Source organism: Chroicocephalus ridibundus, chromosome 11, assembly GCF_963924245.1.
Source record: "Chroicocephalus ridibundus chromosome 11, bChrRid1.1, whole genome shotgun sequence".
Lineage (NCBI taxonomy): Eukaryota > Metazoa > Chordata > Aves > Charadriiformes > Laridae > Chroicocephalus > Chroicocephalus ridibundus.
Window position 1 is genome coordinate 19,758,392 of NC_086294.1, and position 14,417 is coordinate 19,772,808.

Here is a 14,417-nt window from a genome sequence, read left to right on the forward strand (position 1 = left end):
TGCGCACGCCGTCGCAAACAATGCACGCCACTGCGCGTGCGCCGAGAGCGCCTGCCGTCAAGCGAGGCGGGGAAGATGGCGGCGCGGTGGGCGATTAACGCGGGTGAGTCTGAGGGGATGGAGAGGAGCGCTGGTCTTGGGAGTTCTCGCCTGCTTTTTCCTCGCTCACTGTGCTGCTTTCTTGCAGGGAGTGCCTGGGCGTGCAGGCTGCTCGGCTGGGCGCGGCCGGAGAGGTGAGTCTGGCTCAGCCGCGGTCCTGGTGTAGGCCTGTCCTTGCCGCGCCCTGGGCAGTGGGGCTTGGGCCGCCTCGCTCGAGGGGTCCTCGAGTCTGGAGGCTCCCCGGGTCATTGGCTCGGCCTTCTCACTGGCTTTTTGTTCTGCTCTGCCCCGGAGCTGTGGGGAACAGGTCGCTCCGTGTCTCTGTAGTGTGTTTTCGTGTACTTGGAGATTGTAGCAGGATGGAGGTGTCTCTGTTTCTTTCCTGACCCCTTTCTATTGAGCATCCAGGTTTCCTTTACGGTGCACAGTAACATAGTACCTGTTGCTCCCCTCTGCGCTCTCTCCATTCATTGCTTTTTCTGTGGTTGCTGGTCTTTCCCCTGGGTCTAGAGGAATGGCAAAATTGTGCTGAGGGAGCACTGGCCACTGCTGACTGTATCCCTGACTTCAAAAGAAAGGCTGATGTGGATTCTCAAAGTGCAGAGCTTTGGCCTCTGCTAGAGCCTTTGGAGGTAAACTACAGAGACCTGTGTTACTAAAGGAAGAAGAAATAAGCTTGTGTTGCCTGTGCTTTGCTTACTGCCTTGCACTTGAACAGAGTTACATGCCAGTTGTTTGTCTTACTTGGTTCTTCTAGCCTGTATGTCTCCCACTTGGTGCTTATGTGTGAATCTTTCTAGAAAAGTGCTTCACTTTTTTCTTTCTTGTTTGTCTTACTCATATATAATGTACTCTTGTTTGTTGCTTGTCACTATTTTCTTTTGCTTACAATGTTTTTGTGTCTTTTTCTCCTAAAGCTGTGATAGAGCTGCTCTTCATATGAAGTTGGATTATCTTAAAATAGAGGCAATGTAAGATTCTGTAGTTTGTCTGTTAATACCAGGAAGATAACTCTTAATTCATTGCTGCTTAAGTTGTTAACCTGCAAAAATGATATTTGTTTTGTGCTTGTCAAATATTTTCCTGTATTAATAGATTATGTTATGTCTTATTAATTCTCTTGATGAGTGAAATTTTTCAATATTAAGCAAATAAACCAGTTTTGGTAAATATCTGAAAAAATAGTCCAGAATACTTAAATGTGCGTCTTATGCTACTGCCTACTGATAGGATATGAAAACTTTATGGTGTATGACACCCTCTTGAAACTAATCAATGTGTTCTGATTGCCAGTCATTTCTAAAATGCTTTACATGAAGTGATTCAAGCCTTAGTAAAACTCGCAATATTTGGTCTTGAACTCACCTGTTCCTTGTAGTTACAAGTGGCTGCCCGGTACTGCCTTTATCTAGTCAGCAGGGGGCAAAATGTAGCTTTTTTTCTGAATCTGAGGTGAGCAAGCTGACTGAAAACTAAGGTTTTTTTGCAATCAGCTACTGTTGACTTGATTGCATTTTGAAAGTAGCTTGCAATATCTTTCCTTTCAAATTTCAGAATGTTTATAAACTTCTAACGCTTTGTTGATACTCAGTCCCTGTAAAAACTAGAAATTTTTGCTGCTAAAAATGTTGCTGGTAAAAGTTAAATAAGTATTGGCTGGTCTTGGAGAAGATATAAATTGTTTGTGTGGGTAATGAACTCCACCTAAGAACAAAGAGGTGACAGTGTCTTTGCGTGACTATCAAGGGACGCTTGATGTGGAATCTCATGCTATACCAATGTCATTTGTGGTCTGTGGTTTGCTTTAGGAAGCCTGAGGTTTCCTGTTGAATTAAAAAGCCCTTTCAATATAAACTATAGAGGACTTAAACAGTTTTATTTTGTAAGTGTCAAATGTGTTGATTCTCTTTATCAAGACAGGTAAGTTCACAATTTTCCACATAAACTGGACAAAGAACTCATGTTCAGCAGCAAAGACTGTGGTCTTGTCTTGCAGGTGGCTAGCATCTGGTAGCCTTTTTCCTCTGTCATGCATCCACACCAGCACATCTCTGGAGAAATTTGGGAAGTGGGAGAAAAAGAACAGGATTGTTTACCCTCCGCAGCTGCCTGGAGAACCTCGCAGACCAGCTGTAAGGATACACCTGTGAATTGCCTTACCTGTTTATGTTTATCAGTTTCCAAACAGAGTGTCACTCTCTTGGTGGCTCCATGAAACACTAGTTTGATAGCTTATTCACTTGTTATTTAAGATTTTAGTCAGTTTGGCATATCTACATTGTAAAAGTTAACATCACTTTGAATGTTTTCCTTTTCTGAATTATATTGGAGCTTCAAGTTGCTTGCAGCTGATCACCTGACTAATATGTGACGCCAACTGCAGAGGTACTGCCCTCTCTTTGTAGAAGTCTCTGAACTACAAGAAGGTAGAAGTTACTAAGGATGTATCATTATACAGTCTTTCTGTTTTTACTGACAGTAAATAACTAGAGAAGAATGTGATTGTATTGTTGCTTCTGTGCACAAAGTTACAAGTGTAACTTTCCTTGAGTAGTGGAACTAGTGGTGCCTGTTTTGATGTAGGCACAATAGAGTGCAGGCTCTTTTCACTTCTTAATTTCCCTGTGTTACAGATTCTCTGAGGTCTGATCATGTGTTGCCTTTTGCTGTGGCCTCCCCTTAATGAAGCTATTCAGAGATTGTTTTCTGTCATAGTCATTGATTGAAATGTTTACTATGGACTGAGGGGTTCTAGTTAGGTGGGGAGGGACATGCAAGTCGTATCTGGCATGTGATTGCAGGAGGTTTGGTATGTTTGGTTTTTTTTCTTAGGAAGCATTTTATACTCTACTAAGTTGTTTCTTTGGTTTGTGGCACAATAACTTGTGTTTTACTAAACTATAAACTGAAGCAAAGAATCTAAAATCCTTTTGTTAACTTGTATGCCCTGTGTAGGGCTGCCTGCTGGCCATTCAAGACAGCTTTTGGAAAAGTCATCATAAGTAACATGGTCGATTTTTAAAATGCAGTCATAACAGATTAGTTTTTGATAACAGCAGGTTTATGCCTATTTCTCTGTATCCTCTCTTATTGATCACTTTATAACTAGGAAGTACAGTTAAATGTGAACAGAAAAAAGCAACTTAATGGAAGTCACACATGAAAACTAAATGTTGTGTATTTGGTCACTGAAGGGACTAATAGGTGATGCTTGCTCTACACCGCAGCCTGGGAGAATTTTATGTGAATCTTCAGTATTTCCTCACTCTGAAGAACTGATACTTTAGAATTCCATTTTCGTAATTGTTCTTCACTAGGAATTAATGTGTTGTGGCCTCTGTTAGGCATACTGCTCAGTGAAGTGTCTGCATCTCGAATGAACAGGGTTTTTTTGGGCATGTGCTTTTGTGGGCAATGAACGTTTATCGCTTCTGTGAACATTATGGCCTAGGATGTAGAAATGTATGCTGTGTACTGTGCTCACTAATGCGATGTATGTGAAGATGCAGTTATTGACCAACTTGCTTATTAAATCATTTTTTTACCTGTTCATAAAGAATGGCATCGCTTTCAAATTTGTATTGATGTTAAATTTTACTAGCTAGTTTTGGTTCCTATTGGTATAGTGATAATGTTAAATGGGTCTTTGGAGACAGCTCTTCATGCCAATCAAACTTGAAACCATCTTCACTTCTGAAGAGCTAATTAACATCACTTTGGTAATATTGTTTAGTTGCTATCCCAGTAAGTTGACAGCGGAGTAATGTTTTTACGACTAAATGGCATGACAGTCTTAGACTGCTTCAAAAGGTGGGAGGAGGAAAGGAAAAGATGATGAAAAATATTCTGATGATTCTTTTCAGGGACTTCTGTTTATAAACTAATTCTCATATGGTTAGATTAAAATTTTCTGTACGCTAGCTACTCTTTTTAATGCTTTCAGTTTCAAATGTCAAAGGTATTGCCTGATTTGGTATGTTCGTGGTATAGTAGGGGGAATCTTACTTATTTTATTCCTAGTAAGAAAACAGATTGTGGAGCAGACGTGTCTGCTCCATGCTTGTTTTCACAGCAAAATTACTGATCCACTAACTTTGTTTTGCACCTAGGAAATATATCACTGCCGGAGGGAAATAAAATATAGCAAAGATAAGATGTGGTATTTGGCAAAACTGGTAAGCAAGAAGTACTTTGTACTGTATTTGTTAGAACACAGAATTTAATTGCTGTATTTGCCTTAACAGCTTAGTTCAATCACAGTCTAATCAGCATTTTTGTAATGGAGTCCTGGGGAAGAGCGTGCATCTGTGCAGGCAAACAGTTGTTTGTAGTTTGGTTTAGCTGCTTTATCCTAGTACGCTCTCGAATGTGTACCCAGGATCATATGCAGATTATGCTCTGTGGAAGAATTTTCATGTTGGTTTCTGCCTAGTAGTAGATCGCAAGGGGAACTTGGAAGGATAGTAAAGGGCTGTTCTTATCTTTAAAAAAAATAAATTAAAAAAAATTTGAATATTTTATTAAGATTTACTCAATATTTAGCTCAGAATTTCTGTATGTAAGATATTACATTGAAGAAATGGTAATTAAGGAAATAAGTCTTTTGATTTGCTCTTTATAATGGGGAAAAAATTTAAATACTGTCTTCTGAATAAGAAAAGGAAAGTATTTGCAATTGCAGAAGTAACTTTAACGCTTTGGTTGCAGATAAAAGGAATGTCCATTGATCAGGCTCTTGCTCAGTTGGAATTCAGTGATAAAAAGGGAGCAAAGGTGATCAAAGAGGTATGTAATATTATTCTTTAACACTCCTAGTTTCAAGAAAAATTTAAAATTAGAAACATCCCCAGACTTCTGGTGATAGGTATTATATCTGTGTTCTTCTATGTTTCTATTAAGCCTGTTGGGACCACATTCAAACAACGTATTTTTGTAGCAGTCATGTAATGTTGGGACTTAAGAATATGCAGAGGTCACTTGTATTGGCTCTTTTAACTTGTAATGATAATAAATTACATAGGGGTGCCCTCTCTAACAATGTTTGGTGTTAAGTTCATCGTAAATAATGTAGAACCCTTGTCTCTAACGGCTGCTACATCTATGTGCTTTGACTCTTAAAATTGTAAGAGATGAAGGATATCACCAGGGAAAGGACTGATTTTTGTAAAGGCATGAAAGCTTTTCATGCACTGTGGTTAGGAGTCTCAAATTACTTATTTTCTTGTTTGAGGCATTGATTTCTGGCATAATAATGACAAAGTATCCTGTATTAGCTGAAAATACTGAATGGCCTAAGTTCCTTTTGTCCCCCTTGGAATTTGTTTGTAGTCTGGTGTCTAATTAGACAAAGGTCCATGGATGGAAGGCTGACAAATGCTGGTGGGAACCATCTTTTCCACTCCCTTTCTTCCCCAAAAATGTAATAAAGTTGTCCTGACACTTTTTCAGTCTGCATGCAAAGCGCATACTTACATAAAAGATGTTTGTTGTTTAATAATTTTGATCTCTATAGGATACTTTTTCTGTAACTGAGTCAAACTTACAATTTCTTTCGTGTTATCTGGAGATAAGAAATAGCATTGCTTAAATTGATACTCAGTATTCCCTCTTCTTTCCTTTTGTTATAGGTTCTGTTAGAAGCTCAGGAAATGGCAGTAAGAAATCACAACGTGGAATTCAAATCAAATTTACATATAGGTACTTTTTTTTTCTTATTTCAGTGCAGAAATATGTCATTGTACCCTACAAAAAAGTTTTAACCTTAGTGAGGTTTTGTTGCTTCAAATGGGCAGAAGTGAGTAGAGGATAGTTTCTAGTGAAACTGTCTTTACCAAAACATAAAAGGTATGTGCTTGTGACTTGCAGCACAACTGAATTTAGTGTGGTTGTTGAGCCTTCAGCCATCAGTTTGTTACAGTTGATGTCTGACTGGTGGTCGTCTGGAATCTGCTGGGTACATTGTTTTTAAGGTGCCTTCATCTGAAAGTGAAATTTCTGCTCCCCATGTGAACAGAAAGTCCTGAGGGGGAAGATGCTTGACATGATTATGAGAGACTAGACAACAAGAAGCAAACTGTTACTACTTTCTAATGTTGCCAGTGAACATAGATGCTGGAAGCTTTGTCTGTGGCTAATATTACTAGCTTTGCAGGATCGGAGTCTAAACTTCTGTTAAAAACAGTATAAAAGTAAGTGAATACTGACAGACTTCTTAAAAAGGCTTTGTTATAGATGATTACAGGATAAGCTTGTAATAACTACAGCACTTTCTTGCCTAGAGAAATGTTTACTTGTGGGTGTTTTTAGGCTCAAAGAAAAAAGAATCCCATTTTGACAAATATGGTAAAAATGTTATTAAGTTGACCTCATAAGTTTAAAGTAACCTGGATTTGTAGAGCAGATCTGATTAGAATTCATTGGAGCCTTCCAGGCCTCTGCCATAAGAAGGTTTATCTGCTAGTGCAGGACTGGATGCGTAGATAATGAAAATACCTATGATGAATCCAATAAAGGGAGAAAGGAGGCAAAATGAAGTCTGTAAGACTTTTACAGGAATTCGTGAGACAAGGTACTAAAAAGCAATGGAATTAATACCACCTTCAGAAGAGCTGTATAATCTAGTAAGCGCCCAGTGTAGCTTCCTTTGGATTTGTCCTTTACTATATATTTGTATTTGCATGCATGCTTTCTCAGTTCACCTTTTCGGTGCTCCTGAAGAGTGTTAATTCAACTCACGGGTCTCTCTATAACAGTAATCTGCCAAATGTAGTAGAAGAAAAATGGAGGGGAGAATCCTGAATAGAATTAAGTTTTCATATGCAGTCATGAAGAATACACTGGCAAGAGAGTATTTCAGTTGCAGATGCCTAGTAGTTTATTCTTGACTGAATAGTCTTCTCTCTCCCCCCACCTTTTTCCTTCAGCTGAGTCACTGACGGGCAGAGGCCGCTATGTGAAGCGGATTCGTTACCATGGCAAAGGCATGTTTGGCATCATGAAAATCGTCAGGTGCCATTACTTTGTGAAGTTGGTGGAAGGTCCTCCTCCTCCTCCAGAGCCACCAAGGACTGGTTTTGACCAAGCAAAAGAATATGTGCAGCAGCTGCGAAGTAGAACCGTTATTAATACACTGTGACAAACTTCTGTGACTGTATAGGTGTTTCTTGTTTGATGATGTAAATACATGAAAGAATAATTAAAATCATGTTTTAGTTACATCTTTGGTGCTGCTGGAGCTGGATGATGCAAGAATGATCGTAGGCTTTTTTTCTTAATTGTCAAGCCATAGGTATGGAAAAATCTTGGAAAAGCAGCAACTCTTCCTGAGTTATATGGACCACAGCATTCAAGCTCTACCCTGGACTATCAAATCTGGAATGTACAGTGCTATTACAAAGCTTGTAAGGAACTGTGGTTGTCCTCATTCATGCAGCTGTTTCTGTTATGTATGGTTGGCTCTTTTATTGTGAAAATACATGCTTGACAGTCACCTTGTAAGATCAAGACTTGGACTAAAATTACTAAAATTTGACATGTTGAAGTAGCTACAACGTGGAACAAAACAAGTAACAGTAATAGTTGAGTTTATCAGGCAACAGTTTATGGTTTCTTTATCTGGGCTGTAATGCTCTTGCCTTACAGTCTCTGTTGTGCATCTTAAGAATTGTGTGTGGGAGCGGGGTATAAAAAAAAACCAAACAAATGTTTGAAGTTCAGGTTTAAACAGAGTCGGTAGGTGGCAATGTTTAGTTTGTCAGAGAGGGGAGGTGGCAGTGAAAACTTGCAGCATGTTGAAACTGTTCTTGATTCTGACCAGGGCATTAATAGTCTGGTATGTGCATGGAGTTCAGGCTGTTCTCTGGGAAACTCAGTATGGGTAACAGGCACAATGTGGAGAAAAGCTTGTCTTGGTGAAGAGCAAACTAATTATTCTGCACTGTCTGGAAACAAATTGCTTTTGTAACATTGAGGTGAGTAAAATGCTCTGTGGATTTAATATGGAATGGCTTGTTACATATACAAATCAGGCTTTCAGTTCTCTGAAAATAATTCAATTTTTATCATTCTTTGCTGAAGAGGAAAAGACTGAGGTCAGTAGGGGGAATCTCATTTCACCCAGTCAAACTTTGAAGTCAGATGGCCAGAGATCATGAACATCAGCATAAAAAGAGAATGAGTAGTTGCTTGTTTATGCAAATGTCTGATATTTAGACCTTTCTTTTCCATTCTGGGAACATTAGAATGGGAGATTAGATTGCATAGCTCACTTGGATCTTTTTACCACACCAACTAGTGGTAGCCTTTGTTACATGTATTTACTTTGATCAGTTCTTGAATGATGGCGAAGGGACAGTTCCTATAAGGAAACAAATTATCTTTGTTGTCCTAATGAAGGTGGCATATGGTTGTTTCTTTTGGCTACCAAAGAAAGGGTCTCATGGTGTTAGAGGATTGTGAAGTTATGCAAGAAGTACATTTTTTTTCCTGCAATGCACTTAACAGATGTATTACTTGCTTTAAAGCCACAATTTAGTAACTTTTGTCTGAAAAATATGTTCCTGATAAAACTCTCTATCTCTGTAGTCCCTGATGTGCGTTTGAAGAAATGTTTCTGGTGTACTATGATAAACAGCTGTGCTTTGCTCTGCCAGCTGCTGTTTAAACTCTTCTGTCATAATGAATCTTTTACAAGTTGTAGCAAACTTGAGTGACTTAATCTTTTGGGGGTCAGTGATCTGGGAGAAGACTATAGAATTGCAAAATAATCCAAGCTTAATAAGCACTTGTCATCTAAGCATGTAAAAGCTGGCTGCTAGATATTTTATTCCAATACCTGTTTCTCCTGCATGCTGTAGATCTTGCTTTGGATCCCTTGGTTGTATCCTTATAGATACTGTTGCTCTAGTTATGAATCTGCAGATGGGGAGGGAAGTGAGAATGTGACTGATGTCTTTTCTAGCTGGTTCACGATGCAGCAGGTGGCCCTGATATTCCTTTAAACAAACAGACCTCGGTTTTTAAAATTTTTCAGTCAAAAAGCAAGGTTGTTGCTTGTCATTCTTGTTTTCTTTCTCAAAACAATAAATGAGAAGACTTTTTTGGACATGTTTTGCAGCACTCCTTTTATTCCTTAGTACCCTTTTCTGCCTTCATAAAGATGCGTAACCTATACTGGATCCTTGCAGTGTTAGCTGAGGAAGCTCCACAGCTGTGTCTGTAACAGTACAATGATGGGAGATTTGGTGAGATGAGGGGCTTGAATTGGCTTGGTCCCTGCCTTTCACTGGGGGGATGGCAAGCAGCTGATGTGGTTTCTGTGGTAGCAGCATCAGAACATTGGTATGGGAACCTGCGTGAACCTTTTTAAAATTCAGTAAGAGCTAGTGATAAATCTTTATACTGTCAGGTTCTATACATAAAAAAAATTTGGGGGTTTTGATTCTACGGTGCTTTCTTCATAATCAGTACATCTGCACTTCAGTTAGATATTTGATACAGATTCAGACAGGAAATTCCATGCTAACATGCTAACTGCAACAAGTCTTTAGCAGAAGAAGAGCATTTATTACTGTGACCTCCAATAAAAGAACATTCTTAAATGAGCCATCACCAGAAGGGAGGGGGAGGAGAGGCACCTAGGCCTCTACTTGATGCTAATTTTATTAGTAACATCTGGGGGCACTGTAAACTCACCACTTGTGTATGTATGTGCTGATGTTACAGAAACTGGAGAAGGAGCAAGTATGCGTGAAGGTGTAGCAAGGCTTCAGGGAAATCTGAAGAGAGCAGAACTGTGAGCTGTGCTCAGCAATGTGAGATTTAATTGAGGAAAGCTTAAAAACCTGCTGTTGGGCTTGTTCATAAACATTTTAAAGTATCCAGCGAGAAAGTCAATGTAGTTTTGTTAGACAGCCTGGTGTCTTTTTGGGTGTGGGTTTTTTTCCCCGTTTTAAAACTCTTGGGCAGTTATTGAGGAGATGGTTCATCAAAGGTAGAATAAGGAAAGACTCATGAATATAGTTATGAAGTGATCATCAGCCTCTTTAAAAACATGGAAGATAAATGTGAGTGTGATAGACAACGACTGGACAGTTAGGGACCTCTGGTTCTGGTCAGGTCTGTATGGGAAAATTGCTGTTGTGAAGTGCACTGCATTAGGGCTCGGGTGGCACCTGGGCACAGTGTGGCATGTTCTGCCCAATGCTTCAGCTGCGGTGTTGTACCTGGCGTGAACTTGACTAGACCAAGCCATGCAGTGCAACTCTTCTGATTACCCCTGTTAGCACAAATGGGAGGTGTACAATAGTGTGGCCACCTCTGCGTTGGGGAGTTGCTTGGGAAATCCTTCAATCACTGGAGTGAAGGAACAATAGAAATCCATGTTTGCTTTCTGCCAGTCCCTATGAAAATCCGCTGCTGGAAAGTCATTTGCAAACAGAATTCTCCTTTAAATAGAAAGAAGGTTACTCCTAATATCATCAATGAACCATAGAAACAAAGTGTGACGTTCTTCACTGTATGAGCTATGGTCCTGCTGAAAAAGCCAATTCCTAGCTTTTCAAAGAACAAGCCTTTATTGCTGAATGACATCTATCCAGTTGCACTTCAGCCATGTCATTTAAAATAATTGCTAATTAAACAAAATAAGAGACTGTAATAGCAATAATACTCACACAAGTTACTGTTTACTGGAACCTTACATAGGGAAAATAACTTGAAAGGAGGGGAAAGTTTCAGCAACTGACTGTTGAGTACTCAGACTGAAGTAAGGAACAAGATACCTCTTGGGAGTAGTCAGTAAATGCAGAGCTGATTTTGTATTTGCTCTATAACATCAACACTCTCGTTTCAAGGAAGTTATACGCTAATACAGAGGGCAGGCTGCCATTGAAGAGGACGAGCCAAGGAGAGTGTAACCTTACATTGGGCAAATTAGGCATCCACCTCAGTATTAGCTGAGGAAATGAATCTGAAAGTCTACATAATACACTTGAACAGGGTCTTCTTGAAACTAAAGGCAACACGTGGGGCAGAGAATCTGAATAACTGCTGCATCTGTGGGTGCTGCTTCTGTGTATTGCACAGTAGTACAGCCATTAAGTTTTGTGTGGTAAAATGAATTTGTCATATATGAACCTAGATTCACTCTCTTTTTCTTTTCTCCAAAAATAATGAAATGGAGGCTTAAACCATATTTGTATTTATGTGATACCTTTATTTTAAATTAGCTTGGAGTTGGGATCATTGTCAACAGTGCATCAGGTCACCCGTGTCTCTGTCTACCAATACTGGAAATGCAGCCACCTCTCTGGTAGCCTGTACTAGCGCTACGCTACTCTCCTTGTGAAAACTTCTTGCAAAGCCCAGCCTGAGCCTCCCAAGCCGTACTCTGTTGTCTTTGTCCTTTCTTCTATTGCCTGGTGCTACCGAGAAGTGGTTGACTCTATCACATTGTAACTCTCCCGTTGCTGTCAGATCCCCCAGCTAACCACCTTCTTGGCAGGATGAACAAGCCCAGCTTCAACCTGTCCTCATAAATCTAGTTCTGTAGCCCTTGTGCTGTATCGTCTCCAGTTTCCCCATCTCTGTTGCAGTGGTGGACTTAAAAACAGTCTCAGTGTTCCAGCTACAGCTTCACCAGTACCGATGAGAGGGAGATAAAAGCATGGCCAGCAGACCAAGGGAAGTTAAGGAGCCAAATATACAGTTTGCTGTATCTGTGGTGAGAGCACATTGTTGACTCACATTCAGCCTGATGTTCATGCAACTCCCGGGTCCTTTTCAGGTCACTTACCAGAATTGCAGTAAGTACTGGTGGCCCCTGTGTTCCACCTCTCTATATACACTAGTGAGGACTTCTTTACCTCTAGGAAATTGTTCTGTTGGTGAGCATTTTATTTCCTAATAGAAAAGTTGCAAAACAGTTTTCTGGCTTCTGTTAATCAAACTCTTAGGCTAGCTAAGAGTGGAGTAAAGGCATTTGTACATATTGTTGTGGTAAACTCCATCAATGTATGCAGCTAATAAGTGGTGAGATGTGTCTACATCCCTGCTATTGATTATCTCCTTCAGAGTAAGACAAACATAGGTCCTTACTGTATGCTGGCCATGTAAAACCGTAATTAAATGAAAACAGCGTGGACCATGAGGTGCACTGCACTGGGCCATTAAAGGATTGCTGTTCAAAACCATCTCTTCTAGATGCCCCTGATTCCTTGCCTTCTTTTTTCCTCACTTAAAATTCCCAATAGTGCATTAAGATGAACTCAGTAGTTAGTAAATTTTCCCCTGTGTAGTTTACAAGCTCAAGGTTATGGGCCAGAACAAGTAGTGTCATGCTATAAATCAGGTGTAATGGAACAGCTTGAGAGAGCGCACAGAAGTCCTGCTTCCCCTCACACAGTGTGCGTCCTAAAACTCTGAAGGTAGAGTTGGCAAAAACCCAGAAAGCCCCACAAATGGCTGATTAAATCATTAATAACGAGCCTCGTACCGCTACCCTCTCTCTTCTGGAGTATGAATTCCCTGAATCATTCCAGTACAGCAAGGTGTCCTGGAAAATTCTTAAAAGGGCTGCGGATAGAAAAGACAAGTTTTCAGCAGAAGGGGGATGTAGCTGATGCCTACTGTGGTGCAGAATGGGGGTGGGACTTCTGTCTTGTGGTAGTTCTTCCAGCAACTAAATGCCTTTTGTCAATTTGCCGTATCATAATTTACATGGCTTTAGCTTTCAGCTATTCCTTATGGTTCTGATTCTCTCCACTGGCTTAAAAAGTCCTTTTCTATTTCTTTCAGGCCTGAAATACATCACTAGTTCAGTGAGCCTGAACACTGGACTGTCTAAAGAAGAACCTGCCTGCACAGGCAGGGGAAGGTGGTCCTGAGTTTGCAGCCAGTGTCCTAGCAGCAGGACTGTGCTCAGGGTTTTAGTCCGGTCAGTGTTGTGGCTGAAGGCTCCTGGATGGGTTCCTATTCTGTCAGCTCCGCGCACAGGCAGAAGCAACCTGCAATAGTCTGTGCTGTGACAGATGTGCCCTGAATTGGAGCCTGAAATGTGGTTCTTGCGAGAAAAAGACAAGCTGGAGATACCAGACCTTGAGCTGGAAACGTTCAGTGACCAGGGATGACTTCTACATAGAGCTTATATTAGAATAGTGAAGAAACGATGTTGTTCTAGTGTATCCATGCATATGCTCTAGCTATGTTCTGTTTGCCCTGTCCATGTGAATTGGGGAAGCCACCCAAGATCCCTATTGGTAGCAACCTCTTTTTAAATAACACGGTTGCTAAATTTCATCCTGATCATGCCCCGGGCTTTAGGTAAATGTAGAAACGTGGTTGCAGACAGTTGAATGAGGGAAGACAAATGGCACCTTCTTGACCGAGACATACCTGGAGAAATTTCGAGTGTGAAACAACTGGAACTGTGTTGCCCTTAGAAGGGGAAGGTGATTTCCAAAGTCAGTGAAGGGTAGGGACAAAATCATGTGGAACTTGGATTTACCTCGGTCTGACTGGAGTCAAGAATAAGGGTCAGAAGTCTGGTGCAGTTGCACCTCTCTTAACTGCAAAAGTTGGTGGAAATTTCTGTCCAAGACCAAGGCACTACCAACTAAACTATTGGCTAAGTAGCTAGAAAAGTCTGGCTTTGTCTCTAGTATGTCACATTTCAAAGCAGAGATTCCCACCTGTTCTCATCAAGTCTTAGATGTTTCAAAGATACTCTTCGTTTTTCTTTTGCTTTTATTTATCTCTTTTGTGGGCCTATGCTTACTGCTTTTGGGGGGATGGATGCTTGGAAAGCAATTAATGTTCATCTTCTCCATCTGTTCTGATGCTGGGTATGCCTGTCTTTTTGAAGGCTTTCAGAGTCTGTGCTGGGAATGCATTTCTCTTCCTAGTGTTGAGAGATTTATATTTTTAATGTGTATTTGTTTTATCTATCACATGCTAGATTTATTTACTTGATAATCTTAATCTCTCGTGTCCTGATGTAGCACACAGGGATTTTACTCATTTAACAGCTTGACTTTTGGATCAGATAGCCATTAGAAGTAAATCCTGCAGTGCGCTGAGTATGCTCAACTGAGAGCAGCAATAACTTGCGGGGAGCCTGCAGCATCTTTCAGGATTGTACTCTTAGAAGCTTTCTTTACATATGAAGTATATGAATAAGTTACTGTGTGGTGCATGTCTTTCTATCCTAGACCATATCCTTCTTGAATATGATTTCTCTGTGATAAATGTGACTTCTTAATGAAATTTTTGCAATGACTGCCTGTGCTCAGTTAACTTCTTTTTAGGTCACTTATGAGTTC

At 40.3% G+C, this 14,417-nt stretch overlaps 1 protein-coding gene across 1 annotated transcript; it reads left to right on the top strand.

The window, feature by feature from the left end:
- The first annotated feature begins 19 nt into the window (after positions 1 to 19).
- MRPL22 (mitochondrial ribosomal protein L22) lies at positions 20 to 9,202 on the top strand. Its single transcript, XM_063349581.1, has 7 exons — positions 20 to 103; positions 188 to 233; positions 2,096 to 2,231; positions 4,209 to 4,274; positions 4,807 to 4,884; positions 5,727 to 5,796; positions 7,023 to 9,202. Exons 1-7 carry the CDS (start codon positions 76 to 78, stop codon positions 7,232 to 7,234), a joined length of 636 nt encoding a protein of 211 aa, XP_063205651.1. The 5' UTR covers positions 20 to 75; the 3' UTR covers positions 7,235 to 9,202.
- Positions 9,203 to 14,417: the final 5,215 nt, after the last annotated feature.

Coding starts and splice junctions, on each gene's coding strand:
- MRPL22 (XM_063349581.1), top strand. CDS start 76: ATGGCGGCGCGGTGGGCGATTAACGCGG. Junction 234..2,095: donor GGCTGGGCGCGGCCGGAGAG/GTGAGTCTGGCT, acceptor CTTGTCTTGCAG/GTGGCTAGCATCTGGTAGCC. Junction 4,885..5,726: donor GAGCAAAGGTGATCAAAGAG/GTATGTAATATT, acceptor CTTTTGTTATAG/GTTCTGTTAGAAGCTCAGGA.